The 13,580-nt window shown below is 34.3% G+C and overlaps 2 protein-coding genes and 2 pseudogenes across 2 annotated transcripts; 2 read left to right on the top strand and 2 right to left on the bottom strand.

Moving 5' to 3' along the window:
• Positions 1 to 1,158: 1,158 nt before the first annotated feature.
• On the bottom strand, positions 1,159 to 3,108 carry LOC21397189 (annotated as a pseudogene).
• LOC21397188 lies at positions 2,959 to 5,231 on the top strand. The gene is made up of 3 exons (XM_024167924.1): positions 2,959 to 3,869; positions 5,053 to 5,114; positions 5,193 to 5,231. Exons 1-3 carry the CDS (start codon positions 3,308 to 3,310, stop codon positions 5,229 to 5,231), a joined length of 663 nt encoding a protein of 220 aa, XP_024023692.1. The 5' UTR covers positions 2,959 to 3,307.
• Positions 5,232 to 6,978: 1,747 nt separating this feature from the next.
• On the top strand, positions 6,979 to 8,333 carry LOC112092256 (annotated as a pseudogene).
• Positions 8,334 to 9,055: 722 nt separating this feature from the next.
• On the bottom strand, positions 9,056 to 13,370 carry LOC21397187 (putative BPI/LBP family protein At1g04970). Its single transcript, XM_010101695.2, has 6 exons — positions 12,653 to 13,370; positions 10,737 to 10,876; positions 10,158 to 10,506; positions 9,752 to 10,000; positions 9,509 to 9,634; positions 9,056 to 9,341 (listed from the first exon to the last, which is right to left on the bottom strand). Exons 1-6 carry the CDS (start codon positions 13,064 to 13,066, stop codon positions 9,144 to 9,146), a joined length of 1,476 nt encoding a protein of 491 aa, XP_010099997.1. The 5' UTR covers positions 13,067 to 13,370; the 3' UTR covers positions 9,056 to 9,143.
• Positions 13,371 to 13,580: the final 210 nt, after the last annotated feature.

Genomic DNA, 13,580 nt, shown 5'->3' with positions numbered 1-13,580 from the left:
AAACCAACATAAAAAAATTGTGGAAAGAAAAAAAAAGGAAAGGACGAAAGAAAAAAAAAAAAAAAAAAAAAAAAAAAAAAAAAAAAAAAACCCATCAAAAGAATACATTCGTCGTAGCTTCCATGAAGCGTTGCTTATTGTAGCTGGTTTCATGGCCACGGTTGAGAATGCGCAAACAAAAATTCTACATTAATAACCTTCAAAATAGAACCCCACCGATGTATGAGAGGTAGATTCCAGATGTAGTTATTTATAATCTTGTATATTTACACTATGATGACAACATAATTAATGGAAGGCCATAATGGTGAAAAGTAAGAAAAAATAATAATAAAAATTGGGAGCACCATTGGTACATAAGCGTTACCACCACTAATATAAAGTGGACCACGCCTGTGAGCATCATACTGCAAGATCCATTTTTTATTAATGAGTGGTGCTCGCATTACCGACACCTTGTAGTATTATTATCCTAGTTTCATTTGTATAATGCACAAAAAAAATGCATGGAAGACTCATTAAACTTGGCACGGTGGGTTATAATTAGCATCAATAAGTACTCATTTCCATCGATAAGTAATAATCAATAAAAGAATAATAACAACAATTAACCATTATAGCTAGTCGTAGAGAAAAAAATATATATAGTGGGGGTACTATAAAAGAAATAATGATACTACCTTACTATATTTTTATTATCGAATTAAAGCACAGTTAAATCTTTCTTGTAAGATGATGGCACAAAAATGTATTTCACTAATTCAATGTGGATACAGCTTATAAGACCGTATTTATGAAAAATTTTATGGGTAAAAATTGAAATTTCAAAAATGGAGTTGGGGCACGTGTTCCCAGAATACAATTACTATGGTTTCTCCATCGCGATAGCCAGAACAGAGAATGTCAATCCCTTCAACCAATTTAAACAAGGTAATATGACAGGAATAATGATTTTTTTTTCCCCCTTTCTTGTATGACTAGTTGGCGAGAAGACAATCTCGTCCCATTGTGATCCCTCAAGTAAATGTAGCACGAGACTTGCTAATATTTGTATGAAGATTAACAGATTATGATGGAAATCAAACTTACTTTGAGGATATAATATAGAGTACATTATTACAACAAAAGAAAAGACAAAACCGTAACTTATACATGCTCTCATTCAGCTATAGTTTCTAACTCTAGGGTCATACGCCGTGCAGGATTTGTTTGTGACACCGGACCGATTGCGGTAAAAGGACTGGGTGGCATGGTTAATTCTTCTTCTCCTTCCAACATTTGAACCACATCTTTCATTGTAGGACGACCCATTGGATGCCACTGGATGCACCAAAGTCCTACAATTGCAAGTTTCTTTTTCAATTTTAGCGTCTCCTCTTCCCTGATCAAGTTGTATCCGGTGATCCTCTCCATTTTCTAAAATATTAAAGATCCATTCTGGATAGTAAATTTCATCTACATTCTCATCATTCACATTAGTATTCTTCCTCCCTCCAACGATTTCAAGTAACAACATTCCGAAGCTATAAACATCCGACTTATAGGACACATTTCCAAAGTTTTTTGTGAACACTTCGGGTGCGATGTATCCTACAGTCCCTCTAGCTGTAGTCATTGACACTATACTTTTATCTTTAGAGCACAACTTAGCAAGACCGAAATCAGAAATCTTTGGTTTGAAATTGTGGTCCAACAAAATGTTTTGAGGCTTGATATCGAAATGGAGGATTCTTTGATCACAACCCTGGTGGAGATACTCGATTCCCTTAGCAATGCCCAAAGCAATGTCCTGCATTGTCTCCCTAGAAAGCAGACGATTTCCGCTGCCTGCAGCTGATGAAATATACTTTTCTAGTGAATCATTTGGTAAGAACTCATAGACAAGAGCTCTCTTAAGTCCTTCAGCACAATAGCCAACCAAGCGAACCACATTGATATGGTGAATTTGACCCATTGTTGACACTTCATTAAGAAACTCCTCCCCATTTCCCTTGGAATGGTTTAGGATCTTCACCGCAACAAGAACGTCCTCAGAAAGCTTCCCTTTGAACACTACTCCATGAGCTCCTTCACCCAACTTGTCCTTGAATTGATTTGTGATCTTCTTAATGTCGGCATATGAATAGCGCGATGGCTTGAGAGCAGCATAATCCTCCAAAAACTTTTCAATCCTTCGTCCGGCTTCTTTAGCGTCATTGTACGAGGTAAAGGCATAAAAAGTTGCAGTGACCACTAGTATTAAAAGTAGTAATGAACCTAATATCTCAACTGCAAATAAAGAACAAACCCAAGTCAAGATATATATGCATACACACGCGCACACACAAAGTTCAACCTAAGGGGTATAATCCAGTTCTTCAAATAACCATAAATGAAAGCTGGTACAAGCCATTGGTCGAAGAATATTGCATATCAAACCCTATATGCAGATTAAAGTAGATTCTAAATAAAACACTCGGTATATATATAAATGAAAGCCAATACGAGACAACCTTTGTGTTTTGCTGCACATGATCTACAATCTGGCTTGGACCACGTCAATCTAACGTCTCTGCTCTCGTATATCTCATCTGGAACTGATTCAACATCGTACGTCTTATAACAGAAAAACGAACTCGGCTCGATGAGATATTGGATCTCAACATCAGAAGGAGCCCAAATAATGGGACACAGACTTGAATTATAAGGGCAATGTAATCGAGCATAAGTTGATTTGGTCCCTTTATATGATCCTAATCGGAAAGGAATATTGATCGTTGACTGATTTGAGAACAACTCTGAAACCAGCATAATTCTTCGGCAATTGTCATAACTATAAACTACAATTTCTTGCAGTTTATAATCTATTTGGCTAATGAAGAGGGTGTAATTAATTGGACTTGGCAGCTTAATTGCTGTTTCATTCCCAACGCAGAATAGATCAAACCCGCCGGGATAGCCACATGAGTCATTGTTTGGCTGAGGCAGATCATGATGACTGCCTTTGAGTCGGAAAGGGAATCTGATTCGGGGCCCATCATTCGAACAATTTGCTTCCCTGCAGGCAAACTCGGCCTGGTATTCTTGGCCTGATACTAGCAGATCTCTAAGATTATAAGCTAGTATCATAATGAAAAATATGTAACGTTTAAGAGAAGAGATTTTCATGATGGAAAGAAAACTCCAAGAGAAGAGGACTAAATATATTAATTTAAGCTTGATTCAGGGACTGTTTTGAGAACATACGCAAATATGTATATACAAATTGGGGCCGGCCATGCGAAGGCCAACACTAAGAGAGAAAAAAAAGGACTTTTTATAGTCCACAATGTTAGACCAAACTGATGGCGGAAAATACTACGTGAAGGCAATCAATTACGACAACTACACGATTAGAGTCGCGTCGGCCGATGTCCAACAGGATGACTGCTCCTCCATCCCTTCAATGTCGTTTTATAGTCCATATCCTTTTGAAAAAGAAATTAGGTTTGAAAACTCTAGTGTTCTACAAATTTCGGTGCTTATAATGTTCTTGAGCTGTAGGAAACCAGCAGTGAGTCCTTCTTATATAGACACGGCTCCTTGCATAAACAGCTCTTCTTTGTTCCCAGAAAATGAAGGTAATAATTACTCTTATGTGGTGTATGCTAATGGCTTCAAGTTCTCTGATTTGGAAGAGTCCTGCCAAGTTTACAACTCGGCTTTCGTATCACCACCGCCAAAAGGGAAGAAGAAGAGCACGTCCTACAAAGATATCCACAATGAGCTTGTCTATGGCTTTGAGCTTTCTTGGGTCGACGCTTTCGCAGAAGAAGATACATGTCCTCCTTGCTACGTGAATGAAACTTCCAACCAGGTTCACTGTACAAGTTGCTCCCAACCAATAGATTGTAAGGATCATTCCGCAGCACATAATATTTTCCCTTAGTTTTTTTCTTTTTTCTTTTTCTTTTCTCTCTCTCTTTGAACAATTTGTTTTTTCCTATTTCATTAATAAAAGGTGCGGGCCCTTAAAAAAAACCAAATAAAATAAAAGGAGAATGTCATTTATAACATATTTTTTAAAATAAATTAAGTTTATAGTAAATTTAAAAATTATTTGAAATAAATTGTAGTTTACTGTGTAAATATAATTGATTCATTTATGATTACTAAAAAGAATTTTTTTCACATAAAATTTGTTTGACAACTAGTAAAAATATATATTTTTTTATTTTACATCAATACAATTTTTTACAACATAAATTATTTGTTACCAATTATAAATGAAACACTTACACAATAAATTATTGTTTACTTTAAATAGTTTTAAAATTTGCTATTTACTTAATTTGGTTTCGAAAATTTACTATTAACTGCTATTTCCGTAAAAATAGAAGCTGTTTAATGCGTTGTCTTTCACTACTATTTACAATATTGATGCTAGTTATCCAACGAGGTTCATTGTCATACGTCAGAGCTCAAAACAGCGTTGCATTGTAAGGATGTTTAGAGCTAGCTAGCTGCTTGATTCTAATTGAATATTGCATATATAATTACATATATATATATATATATATATTACATGATTATTACCGTCAACTAATTAATTATAAGTAAATATGAAATAATCTACAGGGAATCATGATGACAATATATAGAAAATCTTCCTTAAGTTTGGAGAGAACATACACACAAAATTGATAGTTAAATGGAGAAATAAATTTAACAATGATTTTAATTTGAGAAAAAAGAAAGGCTCGTGAAAAGGGGTTTAAATTAAGAAAATAATGATATGCCATCTCAATACTGCTCCTTTGCAATATTATTTTTAATCTGTTAATTTTTGTTAGGTTGTTTCCTATTTCTTTTTTGATATTTTCGCTGCTACAATGGTTTAACGGTGCTATCTCAATATTGCTCATTTTTTAGCGGCCAATAACTTTGCTGCTAAAGCTCTTTTTTTCTTGTAGTGTTGTAATAACTTTCCCCCCTTTTTTCTCATTTTTTCCTAGTAGACTTTTTTTTTTTTTTTTTGCTTTATTAAATAATACATATATACACACATGTATTTACTTATTGTGCGTCATGCAGGGTTTGAAGAAACTCTGACAAAGATTGGCTACAAAATTGGTGATACATGTGAGAATACTCCCGTACTCAATCTCATCACTGCATGTTATTTCTTAAGTATACTTTAAATTTGCTCACTTTTCTCTCTCTTTTTTCCCTAGGCGACTCCTCGTGGAAATGCTTACATATTCCACAATTAATCGCCGCTGCATACTATTATACAAGTAAGACCTTTTCCTTTACACTTGACATTAATTAGAGAGACATGAAAAGAAGGAAACAAACTATAGATTTTTAATTCTTATTATTATTTTTTTTAAATGCAAAGAGAAGACAAAGACTATCAAAGTAGACTTAACAAATTCTAACCCAAAAAAAAAAAACGCAAAAGATTCCCAAAATAAAATTAAAAAAAAAGAGACATAATAATAATAACAAAACCCAAAAAAAATCTAAACAAAAACGCTTAAATTTAATAAAACTTAGTACTATAATTGACGTATTACTTACAAATTTAACATTTGAGTGTAAAAACACTATCTAATGCAATGTTATATGTTGTGCTAAAGTTCTCATATGCTATAGTGACAAATTTCCCACTAGAACAACTCCAATCATGCTAACTATTTCTTGTTTTTAGCTAAAATGACTAATGTTTTAGCTAAAATTTAGCTTTTCTCCACTCTAACCATTAGCTAAATAGTTAGCTATTTTAGAAAATTAATTTCACACTAGCTAAATATAATTACTAGCAAGAAGGGGCTAAACATTTGATTTTTTTTAATATTTTATTCAAAATGGTCAGCATTTTTTTTTTTATGTTAAATATACAATTAGATCAGCATTTGTATTCAAAATGGTCTTAACTTAGGTGGAAAACGCTGAAAGGTAAAAGAATCCCCAACTACTCAACAAGAAAGTCAACATGAACATCCCTGGCAATATAAGCCTTAAAAATACAAATCATAACAAGTGCAAAAGTTCTTTATAAATTCAATAAAGTTATTTATATTTTTAAACTCAAGAAATATTAAAATAATCTATGCTTAGCAAAAATAAAGAGTGTGGTTGGAGTGTACCACCCAAAAATTACTAGCTAAAATAGCTTTCTAATTAGCTAAAATTTAGCTATAATTTAGAGAGTTTCTTTGGAGATGCTCTAAGCATTAGAAAATTTGATATTTGATTGCTATTGATTAAAATGTTTACTTTTTCATATAATCATAACAACTTTTTCATCTTTTAATTATTTTAAAAATAAATGTTCACTTTTACAACTTTTAAAAGATTAATTATGATTATGAAAAAAAAAATAGATTTAGCATTTTAAATAGCATTATTCATTAGAGCAAAAATAAACATAACATACCATATCATATTTTTTTGATGTTAAATATATAATTGGTATCAACATTTGCATTGGATATGGTCTAAACTTAGGTAGAAAATGCTGAAAGGTAAAAGAATGCCCAACTACTCAACAAGGAAGTCAACATGAACATCCCTGGCAAAATAAGCCTTAAGAGTATAAAATTATAAATGTTGTTTATATGATTATAGATTGCTGTTATAGGTTTTGGCTATATGTAGAACAAAATAATGTTTATCTTGTGACTAGAGTAAATCCAATAGTGTACTTTTGTACATTATTAGAAATTAAATATGCTTAAGGAAAACTCAATATCTTAGTTATACGCGCGCAACATGTTATTTAACCATGAAGTGCCTCAGCAAATGTTGCTTGTAAATTTTCATAACATAAATCACTTTCTCCAAAATCGGAACTAGAATGCACTGTATGAGAATCCCCAAAGGCCCAGATAATATGATACTATATGTAAGATTTCGGGTTAAAAAAAAAAACAAAAAACAAAAGAAAACTTATGGCTCATCATCTTCTGTATTAATTTTTTCAGTTGGACTGCTGCTAGAAAAAATGGAGTGGAAATTTGGGGACCCCTGGCATAGCGTGGAAATGCAATGTAAGATGAACATATTTTCTATTTTTATTATGTTACTATTTACAGTACTTTAGGTTTTCTTGGATAAAGAATAAATATTTTCCTAATTAAATTTACAGTTGTAGTGACATTACTTACACCAAGAACGATTGCTGGGATCTCCTTTCTGATTGGCCTTGGCATCTATAAGTGGAGAAGGCGACACTTGTCAATATACAAGAGCATTGAAGAATTTCTCCAGAGTCATAATAACCTAATGCCTATAAGATATTCATACTCGGAGGTTAGAAAGATGACGAAAGGCTTCAAGACTAAACTAGGTGAAGGAGGCTTTGGCTGTGTGTTCAAAGGAAAACTTCGCAGCGGCCGCTTCGTAGCAATTAAAATGTTAGGCAAATCCAAAGCTAGTGGACAGGACTTTGTCAACGAAGTCGCAACCATCGGTAGGATTCACCATATTAACGTGGTGAGACTGATCGGTTTTTGCGTTGAGGGTTCAAAGCGCGCTCTTGTATATGACTTCATGCCTAATGGATCTCTCGAGAAATATATCTTCTTAAGGGAAGGAACAAGTTGCTCTTTGAGTTTCGAGAAAATATTCGACATCTCACTTGGAATCGCTCGTGGTATCGAGTATCTTCATCGAGGTTGTGACATGCAAATTCTACATTTTGATATCAAACCACACAACATTCTACTGGATGAGAATTTTATTCCAAAGATTTCTGATTTCGGACTAGCGAGACCGTGTCCATTAGACAATAGCATAGTGTCCTTAACTGCTGCAAGAGGAACTATTGGATACATGGCTCCTGAGTTGTATTACAGAAACATTGGAGGAGTCTCTCACAAAGCTGATGTCTATAGTTTCGGAATGTTGTTGATGGAAATGGCAAACAGAAGAAAAAATTTAAATGCAGATGCAGAGAATTCAAGCCAAATTTACTTTCCCTTATGGATATATGACCAATTCGATCAGGGAAAGGACTTGGAGATCATGGAAGATGCTGCAGAAGAGGAGTTGAAGATGATAAAAAGGATGATAATAGTTGGATTATGGTGTATTCAGCTGAAGCCTTGTGATCGATCGCCCTTCCATGAGAGAAGTTACAGAGATGCTGGAAACCGACATCGAACTCTTGCAAATGCCTCCAAAACCTTGCCTATATCCTCAAGAGAACCATAGTAGAGACGATGAGACGGAGACATCAAACCCAACATGCTCTTCATCACCAGGAGAGGACTCAACTGATGCAAGTTTCATCTCAAATGCAACTTAGGAGATATATCATGTTTATGTAGATGTGGCATGTGTCAAATTTGTGAGTTTTAAGAGTTATGATCCACCAATAAATGCAATAAAATCTATCTAGTAGTATTTTCCCTGAAATTATACAATGTATTATAGAATAGTTATGCTGGGAAATGTGGTCTTTTCTTATTAAGGAAAGTAGAATATCTGAATGACTTTGTTTAGTTACTCTTTGTTTCAGTTATTTAAAGTTGTTATTCTCTTTGGATTTTTGCTTGTAGCCTTCTGGCAGTAACTCGTAATTTTTTATTTATTTTCCTTATTTTAATGAATTTATAGTGGGAGGTTTAGTGTGGAATGAGGAAGGATTTGAGTGCCAATTGAGTTGTGTTGTTTTTCCTTCCTTTGATGTTTGCTATCTTTCTCTCATTGTTTACCTAAGAGAAATGGTTATTGTTTAACATCCTCTGATCTAAAATTTAGTCCTTTTTTTTTTTTTTGGAATGACAGAAAATATTGCGAGTTTGCCACTAGCTGTTTGGATATGAAATCTAAACGCACATATATTTTATGACTAATAACAATGAAACGAGATATTCATAACATTGTAGATAATCCCTTTCAATTTTCAAATCCGATTTCATTACTCATGCCTTTCAAATTCCAAAGCATATTTGACTTCTTTCCATTGTTTATCAATTACCTGTACCAATTTCAGCTCAAGAAGTGTGCTTGTATTTGTCAATATGAAAGAACTAACCTTAAAAAATCAAGTAGTTCATATATTAACCTTTTAGACTTTAGCCTTATGATCTGGATTCTACTTTCATGAAACCATTTACACAAGATTACAAATGTACCTGTAGCATATACATCAGCTTAAAGCAAATTTTTGGCTTTTACACAAACTTCCTGCTAAGGGAATGCCATTGTTCTACGAACGAAACATCGCTAGATATTACAAGCTCTGTATCAGTGCATGAGATTTCGGCATTCTCAAGTGTAAAACCTTCAACAATTGGCACTGGCAGTCCTTTCTGAAGGTTCGAGTTCACGTAGGGTAAGATGACTGTTTTGAGGATGATTGACATAACAAACTGCAGATTAAGATTAGTTGCCGATGTTATTAGTCACTCGATTATTAGCTCAGCGTTCTACTAATTAGAAGGTAATACAACAAGTTTAAAAAGTCTTTTCTGGATATGATATTTTCCAAACAAAAAAGAAAAAAAAAAACGAGAAGGTGGCATTTGAATCGCTGTACCTTCGTTAAACGGATGTGAAGGTTCCCGATTTTGCTCCACTTCAAAGATGTTGTAAAGTCCTTCAGTTTAAGCGTACTCATCAGATAAGTCCCCATTATTTTTGGCAAACAGGAGGCAGTAATCTCCTGCAACAACAACATTGAATAAATAAATAAAGCACTGACAATTAGCAACTAATATTGATGAGTTCAATTCTCAAGTATAGGTGTACAGCCACATCTAAAATTCTAAATGGAGCATACCAGAGCTATGCACGCAACCGGGACAACCTCAGAAGATTCTAAAACAGCAATTGTGACATCCAAGTAAATTGTAGCCTCAACCTCGTTACTCAAAATTATAATGATTGGTGGAGAAGTTGCAGAAATGTCAAGTTCCATCGCATGATTTGGATACTTCTTGTACAGTTGAGGAACTATGTATTTCCAACTAGAAGTATTCAACAATGACTGATGTTGTTCCTCATTAACAGTCCATTGCATGTAACCTTCCTGAACGAAAAATCGGAGAATCAATATTAGTTCAAATCTGCACTTTAAGTTCCTCTATATGTTGATATGGTAGGTCATATCTTATAGGAAACATAACGAAAAGAAAGTGAGAAAAGTTGTAAAATTATGTGAAAAGATTTAACAGCGTAAAACTTACGTTGAAGAAAACTGAGGCCGCCGAGTTGAAAACTTTTTCATGTAACAACATCACGGCCATCTTATTAGAAGCATTGTAGTCAACAAGATCTACCAATCCTTTACCATAAAAGCTGGAACCGAGATTATCAATACCCGTAAATAAACCATTGATAGCAAGTTCAATGGAAAATTTGCTCAAAACGGGGTCGCCGACAAATGTAACATTCATAGCAGCAATATCATGTACAGGAATTTCTTTAGGAAGTGTCTGCAATAGCGAGTCAAGCATTGTTACCCCTTCTTTGATATTGCTGGAAATAGCATCTTCGACTGCAGACCGTATTATGTCTTCAAAAACATCAACTAAACTGTAGGACAGATAAGCATGGAAACAACAAAAATAGTCAATAACTATAAAAGTAACTATAGCCTGTTTTGGCCAACCAGTGGTCTGTGTCTAAGTTTTTATACAAAGAATGTATCATTCAAAAATGAGATTTAGTGAATTTTCATCATCGAAATTTATCATTTTTTTAGCAGGTACATAAGATAGAAAGAAAGAATAGAAAAGTAAATTGACTTTGAGAGGATTGTATACCCCTGGTAAAACCAAGACGCGCCACCTTCCATCTTTATGGACAGACCTCTAACGTAGCATCCAGATTCCAAAATGGACACTTTGAGAGTTCCTTCTTGGTCTTCCAAAGCCATGGTCATTCCCACGTCAATACCTTCAACCTGCAAAAACACAGTACCCATTGAAAATGTAAGATCAATTAAAGGAAAAAAGAAGTCCTTGGTGTAAGTGTACTTTAAAAACATGCACTTCATTTGGACCAAATTTCTCATCGTAAACCAGTGTGTATCTCGTCTTCCTCACTAAGTTAACTGAGCCACTCGTGTTTTTTCTTCTTTTTTTTTTCTTCTTTGAAAAGACAAATTAAATGATTAACTCCCATGAAAAGATTATAGCAAATGCCAAAATGGATACAGTACACTAAAAAGTCATTTCAGCACCATCAATTCCTAACCAAATGCATGTATACTTTTCCAATTTTATTCATTTTCAGCCTATAAAACCCGAGAAGCCTCTTCCATTCCATGGTCTCTGAGTTCAAAGAACAAGCAAGGGTGCTTCCAAATTAACTATGAAATTGATAAATAACTGCTCAAACCAGAGAAAAGGACGGTCTAATACGTTCTTTATGTGCAGTATTTGGCTAAATGAACAATCCTTTGACTGCACTTACACGCCTCTACATGCTGATATTAACATGTTTTTTTAAATTGCTTCAAGTAACAATTGTTCAATTTCAATCATGATTGGCCTGCAAAGCCTGCCAAGCTTCTTCCAATCCGTGATAAATCCTCTGCTCAAAGGGAGAAAAGGTGACCCTGATAAATCCTCTATGTGATTAACTAATTATAAGCATACTTCATAAAGTTACACAAAAGGTATTTCAGTAACAAATAAGGCTGCAAAGGGAATTTTGTTTCAAGAGCAGACCGAGATGGGGTTAATCTTTGCCTTTGTTGTCGGTTTTTACTTAAAACCAACTGCCTTTAACTGCTTTCTGTCCTTCTTAAGTCCAAACAAGCCAAGTGATTTAACTCCCCTGGTTCAGTTTCTAACAAACTGATACAATATACTGAAAACACCCTTCCAACGCCATTAATTTCCAACCATATGAATGTCATGTTAATTGAACTAAGTACTACTAAACTGATTCTGTTCATTTGCAGCCATCTTCCAATCCATGTTCGCCGAGTTTAAAAATTGGAAATTGGCAAGAATTTAATTGACTAGGATAACTGCTCAAACAAACATCTAACTGCACAAAACTCCTTTTTCAGAGTAGAACAAGATTACTACTTCCCCCCCCTCTCTAGACTATCTAGATTTTGGCTTCAAACAAACATGTAACTGCATGGCCCCTATCTCAAGCCTAACCAAATCAAACGAACCGTGCCGATATCAAAATTTTGTTTGGTACCTCTGTGCAACAACAAAAAAAGAACATTCAAAAGATACCCTTTTGAGGTACTAAAACATATGTTCTTGATATACGCAATCCCATTATCAGAAATCTCAACAAACCAAAAACTGTAAGAATACATCCAATTCATAGTTCATAAACTTACACAAAGGTCTACTATTACTAAATAAGGCCGCAAAAAGAATCTCATTTCAAGAGCAGACAAAGATTTCTTCTTTTTCCCCATCTTTCTTGCTTTTTGCTTAAAACCAACATCCTTTAATTGCGTAGCTCATAAACTTAGACAAAGCTCCAGTATTACTAAATAAGGATCCAAAAAAAAAAAAAAAAAAAAACCATTTCAAAAGAAGACAAAAATTCTCTTTTTTCCCCCTGGCTGTCTTGGTTTTTTGCATAAAAGTCCTACCTCAAACTAACCAAAACTAAAGCAAACTTACAAAACCAATTCATATCTCAAAACAACAACAGCAAAACCAACTCCAAACTAAAAACCATTTTTCGGTTACTTTAAACATACCTTAATAGTGGCAATCCCATGATCAGAAACATCAACAAACAAAATTTTTCCAGAATATCTCCAATTCATGGTCAAGTTTGCAGTGGCACCTGAGATAATCAAAACGACACCAGTCCCACCAGTCTTGGCATACGACGAAGGGACATCAGCGCTGTAGATTGTTATATTAGACAAAACGACATCAGCTTTGCCAAGTACTGGAATGTTCACTTTCTTCTCAGCTGTAGGAAGCTGAAGAGGAATCATAGAGGAAATCGCTTTCTTAATCAAGAAATCCTTGGCAAAGGCAAGACCCTTATCGGATATCAGCACAGAGGCGAATCCTTGTTCTTGGGTACTTGTGGGGACGAAAAACAGAAGAAGTAGAAGCAAAGGCCGAATATCGGAATCCGTGAAGATTGACAAGAAACCCATTTGAGAAAACAGTGGAATTATGGCAACTACAGAGAGAATCAACCATTAAGAGAATTGGAATATGTTTTATCGGAGGATGAAGGAAAATGGGTAGTTTGGAGAATGATGTTTTGTTCACATATTAATCTCTGTTTCGTGCAGAAATTGGTGATACTTGAGAGTTGAAGTAGCAGGACAAGTTTTTTTGGTCAAAGTTTTTGGAAATCTTTTTTTTTTTTTTTTTTTTTTATTGTTGTTTTGATTTCACAGTTTTACAAAGACAATTATCGGATTGGTGTTTGCAAGTGCCAAGTGCACCTACCACGCCTTAGATTCAGCTTGTGAAATATCACTAACAAGTTATCTGTTTCTATTATTGCCAAGATGCGGATATACGTTACAAACTAGGATAGAGTTTTTACAAAAACGTGAGTTCAAAAAGTAGTTATTTTTTTTCCTTCCAAAAAAGGAAGAAAAGAAAAAAAAAAAAAAAAAAAAAAAAAAAAAAAAAAAAAAAGAAAGAGTAGTTGTTTTG

Source organism: Morus notabilis, unplaced genomic scaffold, assembly GCF_000414095.1.
Source record: "Morus notabilis unplaced genomic scaffold, ASM41409v2 Scaffold148, whole genome shotgun sequence".
NCBI lineage: Eukaryota > Viridiplantae > Streptophyta > Magnoliopsida > Rosales > Moraceae > Morus > Morus notabilis.
The sequence above is the reverse complement of the archived record's forward strand: the minus strand, read 5'-3'. Positions and strand labels throughout refer to the sequence as shown.